This window comes from Oncorhynchus masou, unplaced genomic scaffold (assembly GCF_036934945.1).
Source record: "Oncorhynchus masou masou isolate Uvic2021 unplaced genomic scaffold, UVic_Omas_1.1 unplaced_scaffold_1131, whole genome shotgun sequence".
Classification (NCBI taxonomy): Eukaryota; Metazoa; Chordata; class Actinopteri; order Salmoniformes; family Salmonidae; genus Oncorhynchus; species Oncorhynchus masou.
Window position 1 is genome coordinate 322 of NW_027001052.1, and position 16456 is coordinate 16777.

Consider the following 16456-nt stretch of genomic DNA (forward strand, 5'->3'; position numbering starts at 1 on the left):
AGACAGTAGATGTTGCTGGTCTGTCAAAATATAATAGAAACAGTAGATCTAGTTGGTCTGTCATAATATAATAGAGACATAGAGACAGTAGATCTAGCTGGTCTGTCATAATATAATAGAGACAGTAGATCTAGCTGGTCTGTCATAATATAATAGAGACAGTAGATCTAGCTGGTCTGTCATAATATAATAGAGACAGTAGATCTAGCTGGTCTGTCATAATATAATAGAGACAGTAGATCTAGCTGGTCTGTCATAATATAATAGAGACAGTAGATCTAGCTGGTCTGTCATAATATAATAGAGACAGTAGATCTAGCTGGTCTGTCATAATACAATAGAGACAGTAGATCTAGCTGGTCTGTCATAATATAATAGAGACAGTAGATCTAGCTGGTCTGTCAAAATATAATAGAGACAGTAGATCAAGCTGGTCTGTCATAATATAATAGAGACAGTAGATCTAGCTGGTCTGTCATAATATAATAGAGACAGTAGATCTAGCTGGTCTGTCATAATATAATAGAGACAGTAGATCTAGCTGGTCTGTCATAATATAATAGAGACAGTAGATCTAGCTGGTCTGTCATAATATAATATAATAGAGACAGTAGATCTAGCTGGTCTGTCATAATATAATAGAGACAGTAGATCTAGCTGGTCTGTCATAATATAATAGAGACAGTAGATCTAGCTGGTCTGTCATAAATATAATAGAGACAGTAGATCTAGCTGGTCTGTCATAATATAATAGAGACAGTAGATCTAGCTGGTCTGTCATAATATAATAGAGACAGTAGATCTAGCTGGTCTGTCATAATATAATAGAGACAGTAGATCTAGCTGGTCTGTCATAATATAATAGAGACAGTAGATCTAGCTGGTCTGTCATAAATAATAGAGACAGTAGATCTAGCTGGTCTGTCATAATATAATAGAGACAGTAGATCTAGCTGGTCTGTCATAATATAATAGAGACAGTAGATCTAGCTGGTCTGTCATAATATAATAGAGACAGTAGATCTAGCTGGTCTGTCATAATATAATAGAGACAGTAGATCTAGCTGGTCTGTCATAATATAATAGAGACAGTAGATCTAGCTGGTCTGTCATAATATAATAGAGACAGTAGATCTAGCTGGTCTGTCATAATATAATAGAGACAGTAGATCTAGCTGGTCTGTCATAATTATAATAGAGACAGTAGATCTAGCTGGTCTGTCATAATATAATAGAGACAGTAGATCTAGCTGGTCTGTCATAATATAATAGAGACAGTAGATCTAGCTGGTCTGTCATAATATAATAGAGACAGTAGATCTAGCTGGTCTGTCATAATATAATAGAGACAGTAGATCTAGCTGGTCTGTCATAATATAATAGAGACAGTAGATCAGACAGTAGATCTAGCTGGTCTGTCATAATATAATAGAGACAGTAGATCTAGCTGGTCTGTCATAATATAATAGAGACAGTAGATCTAGCTGGTCTGTCATAATATAATAGAGACAGTAGATCTAGCTGGTCTGTCATAATATAATAGAGACAGTAGATCTAGCTGGTCTGTCATAATATAATAGACACAGTAGATCTAGCTGGTCTGTCATAATATAATAGAGACAGTAGATCTAGCTGGTCTGTCATAATATAATAGAGACAGTGATCTAGCTGGTCTGTCATGATATAATAGAGACAGTAGATCTAGCTGGTCTGTCATAATATAATAGAGACAGTAGATCTAGCTGGTCTGTCATAATATAATAGAGACATAGAGACAGTAGATCTAGCTGGTCTGTCATAATATAATAGAGACAGTAGATCTAGCTGGTCTGTCATAATATAATAGAGACAGTAGATCTAGCTGGTCTGTCATAATATAATAGAGACAGTAGATCTAGCTGGTCTGTCATAATATAATAGAGACAGTAGATCTAGCTGGTCTGTCATAATATAATAGAGACAGTAGATCTAGCTGGTCTGTCATAATATAATAGAGACAGTAGATCTAGCTGGTCTGTCATAATATAATAGAGACAGTAGATCTAGCTGGTCTGTCATAATATAATAGAGACAGTAGATCTAGCTGGTCTGTCATAATATAATAGAGACAGTAGATCTAGCTGGTCTGTCATAATATAATAGAGACAGTAGATCTAGCTGGTCTGTCATAATATAATAGAGACAGTAGATCTAGCTGGTCTGTCATAATATAATAGAGACAGTAGATCTAGCTGGTCTGTCATAATATAATAGAGACAGTAGATCTAGCTGGTCTGTCATAATATAATAGAGACAGTAGATCTAGCTGGTCTGTCATAATAGAATAGAGACAGTAGATCTAGCTGGTCTGTCATAATATAATAGAGACAGTAGATCTAGCTGGTCTGTCATAATATAATAGAGACAGTAGATCTAGCTGGTCTGTCATAATATAATAGAGACAGTAGATCTAGCTGGTCTGTCATAATATAATAGAGACAGTAGATCTAGCTGGTCTGTCATAATATAATAGAGACAGTAGATCTAGCTGGTCTGTCATAATATAATAGAGACAGTAGATCTAGCTGGTCTGTCATAATATAATAGAGACAGTAGATCTAGCTGGTCTGTCATAATATAATAGAGACAGTAGATCTAGATGGTCTGTCATAATATAATAGAGAAAGAGACAGTAGATCTAGCTGGTCTGTCATAATATAATAATAGAGATAGTAGATCTACAGTAGATCTAGCTGGTCTGTCATAATATAATAGAGACAGTAGATCTAGCTGGTCTGTCATAATATAATAGAGACAGTAGATCTAGCTGGTCTGTCATAATATAATAGAGACAGTAGATCTAGCTGGTCTGTCATAATATAATAGAGACAGTAGATCTAGCTGGTCTGTCATAATATAATAGAGACAGTAGATCTAGCTGGTCTGTCATAATATAATAGAGACAGTAGATCTAGCTGGTCTGTCATAATATAATAGAGACAGTAGATCTAGCTGGTCTGTCATAATTTACATTTAATTTAGAGTCAGTAGAGATATAGCTGGTCTGTCATAATATAATAGAGACAGTAGATCTAGCTGGTCTGTCATAATATAATAGAGACAGTAGATCTAGCTGGTCTGTCATAATATAATAGAGACAGTAGATCTAGCTGGTCTGTCATAATATAATAGAGACAGTAGATCTAGCTGGTCTGTCATAATATAATAGAGACAGTAGATCTAGCTGGTCTGTCATAATATAATAGAGACAGTAGATCTAGCTGGTCTGTCATAATATAATAGAGACAGTAGATCTAGCTGGTCTGTCATAATATAATAGAGACAGTAGATCTAGCTGGTCTGTCATAATATAATAGAGACAGTAGATCTAGCTGGTCTGTCATAATATAATAGAGACAGTAGATCTAGCTGGTCTGTCATAATATAATAGAGACAGTAGATCTAGCTGGTCTGTCATAATATAATAGAGACAGTAGATCTAGCTGGTCTGTCATAATATAATAGAGACAGTAGATCTAGCTGGTCTGTCATAATATAATAGAGACAGTAGATCTAGCTGGTCTGTCATAATATAATAGAGACAGTAGATCTAGCTGGTCTGTCAAAATATAATAGAGACAGTAGATCTAGCTGGTCTGTCATAATAGAATAGAGACAGTAGATCTAGCTGGTCTGTCATAATATAATAGAGACAGTAGATCTAGCTGGTCTGTCATAATATAATAGAGACAGTAGATCTAGCTGGTCTGTCATAATATAATAGAGACAGTAGATCTAGCTGGGCTGTCTTAATATAATAGAGACGTCATAATATAATAGAGACGGTAGATCTAGCTGGTCTGTCATAATATAAAAGGGACAGTATATCGAGCTGGTCTGTCATAATATAATAGAGACAGTAGATCTAGCTGGTCTGTCATAATATAATAGAGACAGTAGATCTAGCTGGTCTGTCATAATATAATAGAGACAGTAGATCTAGCTGGTCTGTCATAATATATTAGAGACAGTAGATCTAGCTGGTCTGTCAAAATACAATAGAGACTGTAGATCAAGCTGGTCTGTCATAATAGAATAGAGACAGTACATCGAGCTGGTCTGTCATAATATAATAGAGACAGTAGATCGAGCTGGTGTGTCATAATATAATAGAGAGTGTAGGTCGAGCTGGCATGTCATAATATAATAGAGACAGTAGATCTATCTGGTCTGTCATACTATAATAGAGACAGTAGATATACCTGGTCTGTCAAAATATAATAGAGACAGTGGATCTAGCTGGTTTGTCATAATATAATAGAGACAGTAGACCTAGCTTGTTTGTCATAATATAATAGAGACAGTAGATCTAGCTGGTCTGTCATAATGTATAATAGAGACAGTAGATCTAGTTGGTTTGTCATAATATAATAGAGACAGAGACAGTAGATCTAGCTGGTCTGTCATAATATAATAGAGACAGTAGATCTAGCTCGTTTGTTATAATGTAACAGAGACAGTAGATCCTGCGCTGGGCTGTCATATTATAATAGAGACAGTAGATCTCTCTGGTCTGTCGTAATATACTAGAGACAGTAGATCTAGCTGGTCTGTCATGATATATTAGAGACATAGAGACAGTAGATCTAGCTGTTCTGTCATATTATAATAGGGACAGTAGATCTAGCGCTGGTCTGTCATATTATAATAGAGACAGTCGATCTTGCTGGTCTGTCATAATATAATAGAGACAGTAGATCTCGCTGGTCTGTCATAATATATTAGAGACATAGAGACAGTAGATCTTGCTGGTCTGTCATATTATAATAGGGACAGTAGATCTAGCTCATAATATAATAGGGTCCTTCTACCAATAGTAGCAGGGTCCTTCTGCCAATAGCAGCAGGGTCCTTCTGCCAATAGCAGCAGGGTCCTTCTACCAATAGCAGCAGGGTCATGCTGCCAATAGCAGCAGGGTCATGCTGCCAATAGCAGCAGGGTCATGCTGCCAATAGCAGCAGGGTCATGCTGCCAATAGCAGCAGGGTCATTCTACTAAAAGAGTGCCTTTTGGGTAGTCATTTGATTTAAAAAATAAGATTTTGTACACCATATGTAAACATTGTCATAAAGAGCAAAAAAAACATTTTCACGGAACAACCCAGTATTAATTGGAAAGATGGATTAATACACATCCATACAGTGACCAATCAGGATCACTCAACACCTCTTGAGAAGCCATTCTGGTTTGTCTGCCATAAAAATGTGTGTTATTGTCCCGCTGAAAAATAAAACTATGCCAGGTGTAGGTTTTCAGACAACTGAAGTGGGTTTTCCTCTAACTTTATACCTGGGCTTTGCTCCTTTCATATTTATTTTTATCCAGACAAACTCCCCAGCCCTTGCCGGTGACAAGCATACCCATAACATGATGCTGCCACTACAATACCTCAAAATAGAAAGAAATATGAAAGCCCAGCTAAAAAGTTAAAGGAAAACCATCCACAGTCCTCTGAAAACCAAATCCTGGTGTAGTTTTATTTGTCAGCGGAACAATTACTCAAATGTCAATGCCAAAGACAGACCACAAGGGGTTTCCAAGATGTGGTGAGTGTTTCTGAACGGTCCATTCTCAGTCCTGACTTAAATCAAGGTTCTAATATTCATGTCCATCAATGATTCCCAAGAAAATGTACTGAGTTTGAGCGATTTTGACAAAAACATTGGCGACAGTATATTATAGCAAATTCGGGGGGTAGACCCGGGCCGGGACTCAAACCCAGGTTCAGTAACTGTCAAGCCAACACCTTAACCATTACGTCAAAACGTCCAAACCTATATTGGGTTAAGGTCACTACATAACCGCCTCCCTTCAGGAGAGTGTGTCCCCATGTTTCTCTATACAACGTCCCTCACCGATAGCCTACCTGGTGCCATCCCACTTCTGACACCAATGTAGCAATTTCAGGGAGTAGCCCCAACCGGGACTTGAATCCCAGTCCAGCTACTGTCAAGCAACCTTAACCGTTATGTCCAAACCTCTTGCCAAGGTTGCTAGGTGTTTGGTTAAGGTCGCTACAAAATGCCGTAATAGGTTGGTAGAATCTGACTCAAAATGATTCACAGCTATGATGGCTGCTGAAGGTGCTTCCACAAAGTATTAACAAAAACAATGGCTAAAGTATATTAGACATACGCCATCATTACATATTCATTTTAATGCTTTTATTCATTTGGAACATTTTCTATAATTTTTCTTTCACTGAAAACATGTGGAGTAGGTAGTGTAGATTGGTGGGGAAAACATCTAATGTAATCCCTTTTTAGATAACATTTTAAGGCAGCAAAATATGAAAGGGTGTGTATTCTTTCATTAGCGACTGTACATACAGACATTTTTGATTAATCGATTCAATGACACAGACGCCATGGGCATTTTCAGTAGTAAATTGTATTATAAACTGTAAAGAGCAGTTAGATCTCAGGTGTTCATGTAAGAATGTCATCAGGCCCCAGAGGAACAGAGCATTTACAGAGGAAAACAATGGTATGATACACCTTGATACACATCAGCCAGTTTATTAGGTACAGCACCTAGTTCTCCAAAACGGATCGCTCCAGACAGTGAGCAATGTGGCCGTTGCTTGCTATATAAAGCATGCAGATAGACATTCAGTTACTGCTTGATTGAACGTTAGAATAGGCAAAATGAGAGACCTAAGCAATGATCGTCAGTGCCAGGCACGCCGGATACAGTATCTCAGAAACAGCAGACCTCCTAGGCTTTTCACTTGCGACAGTGTCTAGGAGTTTACCAAGAATGGTTTGACAAACACAAAACATTCAGTCAGCGGCAGTCCTGTGGGCAAAAAACAGCTCATTGATAAGAGAGGTCGAAGGAGAGTGGCAAGAATCACGCAAGCGGACCACAAACAGACAAATAACAGCGGTGTGCAGAACGGCATCTCGGAACACACAACTCGTTGATCCTTCACGGATAGGCTATTGCAGCAGATGACCACACAGGGCTCCAGTGGACACGCGATCACCAACACTGAACAATTGAGAAGTGTAAAAAATATTGCCTGGTCCGAAGAATCCCAGTTCCTGTTGCGCCATGCTGAGTCCATGGACCCATCCTGCCTGGTGTCAACGGTACAGGCTGGTGGTGGTGGACCGACGTCCAATCTGCAGCAACTGCGTGATGCCATCGCGTCAGCATGGACCAACATCCCTGTGGAACGTTTCCCGACCATGCCCGAAGAATTCAGGGTGTTCTGGAGGCAAATGGGTGTCCGACCCGGTACTAGATGGGTGTACCTAATAAACTGTACATACACCTGGAAATAATACATGTGGGGACCCTCACCAAGCCCTTATTGGGTTAGGGGTTAGATAGTGTCATGAGGGAGGAGAAAATGGCCCTTAAAAGAGAACACGATGTAATACACCTAAATACTCAACAAGCATCATTGTAATAGACAAATAATAATCTAACCATCAAATATAAATGGGAGTTCCTCCTTCACAACCAGAATAAAATGTACAGTCTTAAATCACAACCAGAATAAAACGTATAGTCTTGACAATCTGTCAAACAAAACTGCCACTCAACACATACAGTAACCTAACCTTAACCCAGTACAGGGGGGGTACAATCCTAACCCAGTACAGGGGGGGATCCATCCTAACCCAGTACAGGGGGGGGCACCATCCTAACCCAGTACAGGGGGGGGCACCATCCTAACCCAGTACAGGGGGGGCACCATCCTAACCCAGTACAGGGGGGAGGGTAATATCCTAAACCAGTACAGGGGGGAGGGTACCATCCTAAACCAGTACAGGGGGGAGGGTACCATCCTAACCCAGTACAGGGGGGAACCATCCTAACCCAGTACAGGGGGAGGGTACTATCCTAACCGAGTACAGCGGGGAGGGTACTATCCTAACTGAGTACAGGGGGAGGGTACTATCCTAACCGAGTACAGCGGGGAGGGTACTATCCTAACCCAGTACAGGGGGAGGGTACTGTCCTAACCGAGTACAGGGGGGAGGGTACTATCCTAACCCAGTAAAGGGGGGAGGGTACCATCCTAACCCAGTACAGGGGGGAACCATCCTAACCCAGTACAGGGGGGAGGGTACTATCCTAACCCAGTACAGGGGGGCACCATTCTAACCCAGTACAGGCGGGAGGGTACTATCCTAACCCAGTACAGGGGGGGGCACAATCCTAACCCAGTACAGGGGGGCACAATCCTAACCCAGTACAGGGGTGAGGGTACCATCCTAAGTACCCTCCCCCCAGTACAGGGGGGAGGGTACTATCCTAACCCAGACCAGGGGGGAGGGTACCATCCTAACCCAGTACAGGGGGGAGGGTACTATCCTAACCCAGTACAGGGGGGAACCATCCTAAACCAGTACAGGGGGAGGGTACTATCCTAACCCAGTACAGGGAGGAGGGTACCATCCTAAACCAGTACAGGGGGGAGGGTACTATCCTAACCCAGTACAGGGGGGAGGATACTATCCTAACCCAGTACAGGGGGGGCACCATCCTAACCCAGTACAGGGGGTCACCATCCTAACCCATTACAGGGGGGAGGGTACTATCCTAACCTAGTACAGGGGGGAGGGTACTATCCTAAACCAGTACAGGGGGGGCACCATCCTAACCCAGTACAGGGGGGAGGGTACTATCCTAAACCAGTACAGGGGGGAGGGTACTATCCTAACCCAGTACAGGGGAGGGCACAATCCTGCACAATAAAAAACATTTTAGAAGGAAGACAAAAATAAGACTGAACAAATTTGATTACGAGGTTCAATGTTTTACATGACAATGCATGTTAAAACACTGCAGATGAACCATGCTTGTGCCCTTCCCTACTGGAATGTCCTGTATCTGTGGTATGTGTGTGTGTGTGTGTGTGTGTGTGTGTGTGTGTGTGTGTGTGTGTGTGTGTGTGTGTGTGTGTGTGTGTGTGTGTGTGTGTGTGTGTGTGTGTGTGTGTGTGTGTGTGTGTGTGTGTGTGTGTGTGTGTGTGTGTGTGTGTGTGTGCGTGCGTGCGTGCGTGCGTGCGTGCGTGCGTGCGTGCGTGCGTGCGTGCGTGCGTGCGTGCGTGCGTGCGTGCGTGCGTGCACTATTGGACCATGGTAATATCCCAAGGCATTAGTGTTAGCTAGGTTTACGTGTAGGTTTAGTTTTAGTGCTGGGCTTAAGCTTCGGTTAAGTGCTAGGTTTAGGGTTAGGTTTAGGCGTAGGGTTGCTCTGTACAGATGGCTTTAGTGAAATAGCACCGTCTTCTGTGTAAAAATACTGTTCTGAACCTTTTAGCCTTAGAGCATCACAGATAGGTATAAAATCCATACAAACCAGTAGCGAGGGATATTAGAAAACATATACTGGAAACTTTCCTGTCAACATTGCTTAAAATTCATATAAAACATGTATACTAGTGAGGTTCATTCGAGGTCTTCCTGACAGAATAAACTAATTTAGGCCAAAGATTTATACACATAGTAATGTAGCAGACTAACAAGGTAATTTGGTAGACAAACAGGGTAATGTAGTAAACTAACAGGTTAGACAACAGGGTAATGTATTAGACTAACAGGGTAGTGTAGTAGACTAATAGGGTAATGTAGTAGACTAACAGGGTAGACTAACAGGGTAATGTAGTAGACTAACAGGTTAGACAACAGGGTAATGTAGTAGACTAACAGGGTAGATTAACATGGTAATGTAATAGACCAACAGGGTAATGTAGTAGACCAACAGGGTAATGTAGTAGACTAACAGGGTAACGATGAAGTCTCATCCACCACTTCTCATCCTTCCCTAAACATAATAAAGTTATGAAAAACAGAATTTTATTTAAATATATCTATTCCTAATAAACATTTATCATCAATTTCATTATTGGAAAATGTCGACATTGTAGATATTTCGATGGAGGAGGTATTTTCTTGTATATTCATAAAAGGTTCATACTAAATGCTCAACTCCATGTGATGCTGTCTTTGGAAAATAGACGTCTGAAAGCATACTGCCACTGGTGTTGCCAGGTTACAGCCACTGGTGATGCCAGGTTACAGCCACTGGTGTTGCCCGGTTACAGCCACTGGTGTTGCCAGGTTACAGCCACTGGTGTTGCCAGGTTACAGCCACTGGTGTTGCCAGATTACAGCCACTGGTGTTGCCAGGTTACAGCCACTGGTGTTGCCAGATTACAGCCACTGGTGTTGCCAGGTTACAGCCACTGGTGTTGCCAGGTTACAGCCACTGGTGTTGCCAGATTACAGCCACTGGTGTTGCCAGGTTACAGCCACAGAGGGTTAGGGTTCAGGTGTGACAGCCCTTCAGTGATATCAGGGGTTAGAGGTTCAGTTGTCCAGCAGTTGTCGGAGTGCTCTCTCAATGTTCATGCGGTGCCCGACTCGTGTCACGCCTAGTTCAGCGAAGTCATCCTTGGTGAGGGCAGGGAGGTGGGAACCCTCAATCTCATGCTCCTGGAAGCGGGCACGATGCTCTGCCAAACCAACACTCTCCAGCCAGTCTCCCACATCATACTTACTCCACAGAGCTAGAGGGCGTTGGCGCCACGGCCGCAGGGCGAGCAGGGGGGAGCCCAGTACGGGGGAGGGGCAGGGGGAGGCGTGGGGGGAGGGGGAGGGCGAGCGGGAACGGGTTCGAGCGCTGGCACTCCGCATTACGAAGCGGACCTCCTTGGGCTCCGAAGGCAAGCTGAGGCTAGACGACTTGAGGATGGTGTGGTGGTGATGAGAGGAGCTAAGGCCAAAGCCCCGCCCAGGACTGACCTCTGACCTGTCTGGTGAGAGGACAGGGGCAGGTGAGGGGGAGGGGCTGGGACTGCGGCGAGGTGTGATTGGGTAGCGGCTCCCCGGTCGGACTGTGTAGGTGGTGCCACCAAAACCTCTCTGGGAGATGGTGTGGACATCCCCAAGACTACTAAACAACCTGAGGGAGAAGGACAGGGAGATGGAGGGAAAGAAGGACAGGGAGATGGAGCGGGAGAGGGACAGGGAGATGGAGGGAAAGAAGGACAGGGAGATGGAGGGGGAGAGGGACAGAGGAAAGATAACTTAGCTAAAGCATCAACTGAACAGAGTTTAGCATCGAAACTACACATTTATTAGAGTTGTTAACTACTGCAGAATATTAATAACCCATGATAGTCATGACCTAAAGAAGAATAGTCATAGTCTATTGAAGGAAGTCAGTCTCATCCATGCTGCAGCCAGTGACCTGTTAAGCACACATTCACCCACATCAGACATTAGGCAGTCCCTCCAGGATTCTGCGATCGCATAATTCAAAGCAAAATCAACCAAACCACTGATATTAATCAAAATCTCACAAATTGTGACCAAACACTGCACTCTTACCACATAAAAGCATCCAATCAAAGAGCCTTCAAATTTCGACCAGTTTTACAGCTTAAAACAGCCCGATCAAACCACACGTCATCAAACGTGTTCCCCGTCAGTGTGTGAAGGTTTATAGATTACAGCTGACAGGCAGGACAATGAACAGGAATCCATTTCATTTACAAACACAAATCACAGCTAAAGATCATGCAAAACTATTTCAAAATGTTCTACATGAAAGTGGGGGGAAATAGTTTTGCTCTCCGTGCAACATTGTGCTGGAACACAAGAGAAAGTCACTTCAACACAGGAGAAAGTCACTTCAACACAGGAGAAAGTCACTTCAACACAGGAGAAAGTCACTTCAACACAGGAGAAAGTCACTTCAACACAGGAGAACGTCACTTCAACACAGGAGAAAGTCACTTCAACACAGGAGAACGTCACTTCAACACAGGAGAAAGTCACTTCAACACAGGAGAACGTCACTTCAACACAGGAGAACGTCACTTCAACACAGGAGAAAGTCACTTCAACACAGGAGAACGTCACTTCAACACAGGAGAACGTCACTTCAACACAGGAGAAAGTCACTTCAACACAGGAGAACGTCACTTCAACACAGGAGAACGTCACTTCAACACAGGAGAAAGTCACTTCAACACAGGAGAAAGTCACTTCAACACAGGAGAAAGTCACTTCAACACAGGAGAAAGTCACTTCAACACAGGAGAAAGTCACTTCAACACAGGAGAACGTCACTTCAACACAGGAGAACGTCACTTCAACACAGGAGAAAGTCACTTCAACACAGGAGAACGTCACTTCAACACAGGAGAACGTCACTTCAACACAGGAGAAAGTCACTTCAACACAGGAGAAAGTCACTTCAACACAGGAGAAAGTCACTTCAACACAGGAGAAAGTCACTTCAACACAGGAGAACGTCACTTCAACACAGGAGAACGTCACTTCAACACAGGAGAAAGTCACTTCAACACAGGAGAAAGTCACTTCAACACAGGAGAACGTCACTTCAACACAGGAGAAAGTCACTTCAACACAGGAGAACGTCACTTCAACACAGGAGAAAGTCACTTCAACACAGGAGAACGTCACTTCAACACAGGAGAACGTCACTTCAACACAGGAGAAAGTCACTTCAACACAGGAGAACGTCACTTCAACACAGGAGAAAGTCACTTCAACACAGGAGAAAGTCACTTCAACACAGGAGAACGTCACTTCAACACAGGAGAACGTCACTTCAACACAGGAGAAAGTCACTTCAACACAGGAGAAAGTCACTTCAACACAGGAGAACGTCACTTCAACACAGGAGAAAGTCACTTCAACACAGGAGAACGTCACTTCAACACAGGAGAAAGTCACTTCAACACAGGAGAACGTCACTTCAACACAGGAGAACGTCACTTCAACACAGGAGAAAGTCACTTCAACACAGGAGAACGTCACTTCAACACAGGAGAACGTCACTTCAACACAGGAGAAAGTCACTTCAACACAGGAGAACGTCACTTCAACACAGGAGAACGTCACTTCAACACAGGAGAAAGTCACTTCAACACAGGAGAAAGTCACTTCAACACAGGAGAAAGTCACTTCAACACAGGAGAAAGTCACTTCAACACAGGAGAAAGTCACTTCAACACAGGAGAACGTCACTTCAACACAGGAGAACGTCACTTCAACACAGGAGAAAGTCACTTCAACACAGGAGAACGTCACTTCAACACAGGAGAACGTCACTTCAACACAGGAGAAAGTCACTTCAACACAGGAGAAAGTCACTTCAACACAGGAGAAAGTCACTTCACTTCAAGAATGACTTACAGTTAGTGCATTCATCTTAACATCTTACAAGCCAAGCATATATTAAGTTCCCCACAGGTTACAGTAAAGAGCAGAAGCCCCCAGTCCTACCTACCTACAAAAACACAATTGTCAATACTACAGTATACCACATTCTGCAAAAATGACAGTATACCACAGTCCACAAACACACTACTGCAAATACTACAGTTTACCGCAGTCCATAAAAACACCATGGTAAATACTACAGTTTGCCACAGTCCGCAAACACACTACTGCAAATACTACAGTTTACCGCAGTCCATAAAAACACCATGGTAAATACTACAGTTTGCCACAGTCCGCAAACACACTACTGTAAATACTACAGTTTACCACAGTCCACAAACACACTACTGTAGATACTACAGTTTACCACAGTCCATAAAAACACCATGGTAAATACTACAGTTTACCACAGTCCATAAAAACACCATGGTAAATACTACAGTTTACCACAGTCCACAAACACACTACTGCAAATACTACAGTTTACCACAGTCCACAAACACACTACTGTAAATACTACAGTATACCACAGTCCACAAACACACTACTGTAAATACTACAGTTTACCACAGTCCACAAACACACTACTGTAAATACTACAGTTTACCACAGTCCACAAACACACTACTGCAAATACTACAGTTTACCACAGTCCACAAACACACTACTGCAAATACTACAGTTTACCACAGTCCACAAACACACTACTGCAAATACTACAGTTTACCACAGTCCACAAACACACTACTGTAAATACTACAGTATACCACAGTCCACAAACACACTACTGCAAATACTACAGTTTACCACAGTCCACAAACACACTACTGCAAATACTACAGTTTACCACAGTCCACAAACACACTACTGTAAATACTACAGTATACCACAGTCCACAAACACACTACTGCAAATACTACAGTTTACCACAGTCCACAAACACACTACTGCAAATACTACAGTTTACCACAGTCCACAAACACACTACTGCAAATACTACAGTTTACCACAGTCCACAAACACACTACTGCAAATACTACAGTTTACCACAGTCCACAAACACACTACTGTAAATACTACAGTTTACCACAGTCCACAAACACACTACTGCAAATACTACAGTTTACCACAGTCCACAAACACACTACTGCAAATACTACAGTTTACCACAGTCCACAAACACACTACTGCAAATACTACAGTATACCACAGTCCACAAACACACTACTGCAAATACTACAGTTTGCCACAGTCCACAAACACACTACTGTAAATACTACAGTATACCACAGTCCACAAACACACTACTGCAAATACTACAGTTTACCACAGTCCATAAAAACACCATGGTAAATACTACAGTTTGCCACAGTCCACAAACACACCACGGTAAATACTACAGTTTGCCACAGTCCACAAACACACTACTGTAAATACGACAGTATAAACTGGGTGTTTTGAGCCCTGAATTCTGATTGGCTGAAAGCCATGCTATATCAGACCGTATACCACTGGTATGACAAACCATTTAGTTTTACTGCTCTAATTACATTGGTAACAAGGGTTTGTGATATATATACCACGGCTAAGGGCTGTGTACAGGCACTCCGCATTGTGTCGTGCTTAAGAACAGTCCTAAGCCGTGGTGTATTGGTCATATACCACAGCTCCTCGGGCCATATCACTTAAGTGTACCACAGTCCTCAAAAACACTACTGTAAAAACTACAGTATACCATAGTCTGCAAAAACACTAAATCAAATCAAATCAAATTTTATTTGTCACATACACATGGTTAGCAGATGTTAATGCGAGTGTAGCGAAATGCTTGTGCTTCTAGTTCCGACAATGCAGTAATAACCAACAAGTAATCTAACTAACAATTCCTAATCTACTGTCTTATACACAGTGTAAGGGGATAAAGAATATGTACATAAGGATATATGAATGAGTGATGGTACAGAGCAGCATAGGCAAGATACAGTAGATGGTATCTAGTACAGTATATACATATGAGATGAGTATGTAAACAAAGTGGCATAGTTAAAGTGGCTAGTGATAAATGTATTACATAAGGATGCAGTCGATGATATAGAGTACAGTATATACGTATGCATATGAGATGAATAATGTAGGGTAAGTAACATTATATAAGGTAGCATTGTTTAAAGTGGCTAGTGATATATTTACATCATTTCCCATCAATTCCCATTATTAAAGTGGCTGGAGTTGAGTCAGTGTCAGTGTGTTGGCAGCAGCCACTCAATGTTAGTGGTGGCTGTTTAACAGTCTGATGGCCTTGAGATAGAAGCTGTTTTTCAGTCTCTCGGTCCCAGCTTTGATGCACCTGTACTGACCTCGCCTTCTGGATGATAGCGGGGTGAACAGGCAGTGGATCGGGTGGTAGATGTCCTTGATGATCTTTATGGCCTTCCTGTAACATCGGGTGGTGTAGGTGTCCTGGTGGGCAGGTAGTTTGCCCCCGATGATGCGTTGTGCAGACCTTACTACCCTCTGGAGAGCCTTACGGTTGAGGGCGGAGCAGTTGCCGTACCAGGCGGTGATACAGCCCGCCAGGATGCTCTCGATTGTGCATCTGTAGAAGTTTGTGAGTGCTTTTGGTGACAAGCCGAATTTCTTCAGCCTCCTGAGGTTGAAGAGGCGCTGCTGCGCCTTCTTCACGATGCTGTCTGTGTGAGTGGACCAATTCAGTTTGTCTGTGATGTGTATGCCGAGGAACTTAAAACTTGCTACTCTCTCCACTACTGTTCCATCGATGTGGATAGGGGGGTGTTCCCTCAGCTGTTTCCTGAAGTCCACAATCATCTCCTTAGTTTTGTTGACGTTGAGTGTGAGGTTATTTTCCAGACACCACACTCCGAGGGCCCTCACCTCCTCCCTGTAGGCCGTCTCGTCGTTGTTGGTAATCAAGCCTACCACTGTTGTGTCGTCCACAAACTTGATGATTGAGTTGGAGGCATGCGTGGCCACGCAGTCGTGGGTGAACAGGGAGTACAGGAGAGGGCTCAGAACGCACCCTTGTGGGGCCCCAGTGTTGAGGATCAGTGGGGAGGAGATGTTGTTACCTACCCTCACCACCTGGGGGCGGCCCGTCAGGAAGTCCAGTACCCAGTTGCACAGGGCGGGGTCGAGACCCAGGGTCTCGAGCTTGATGACGAGCTTGGAGGGTACTATGGTGTTGA

General features: G+C 42.7%; 1 protein-coding gene across 1 annotated transcript in view; it reads right to left on the reverse strand.

The window, feature by feature from the left end:
* Positions 1 to 9162: 9162 nt before the first annotated feature.
* The window catches only part of LOC135529324 (SH3 and multiple ankyrin repeat domains protein 3-like), a 131565-nt gene continuing 124271 nt past the window's right edge, over positions 9163 to 16456 (reverse strand). Inside the window, 1 exon segment of the mRNA XM_064958112.1 lies at positions 9163 to 10962. Coding sequence (XP_064814184.1) covers positions 10368 to 10962 — 595 coding nt within the window. The 3' untranslated portion in view covers positions 9163 to 10367.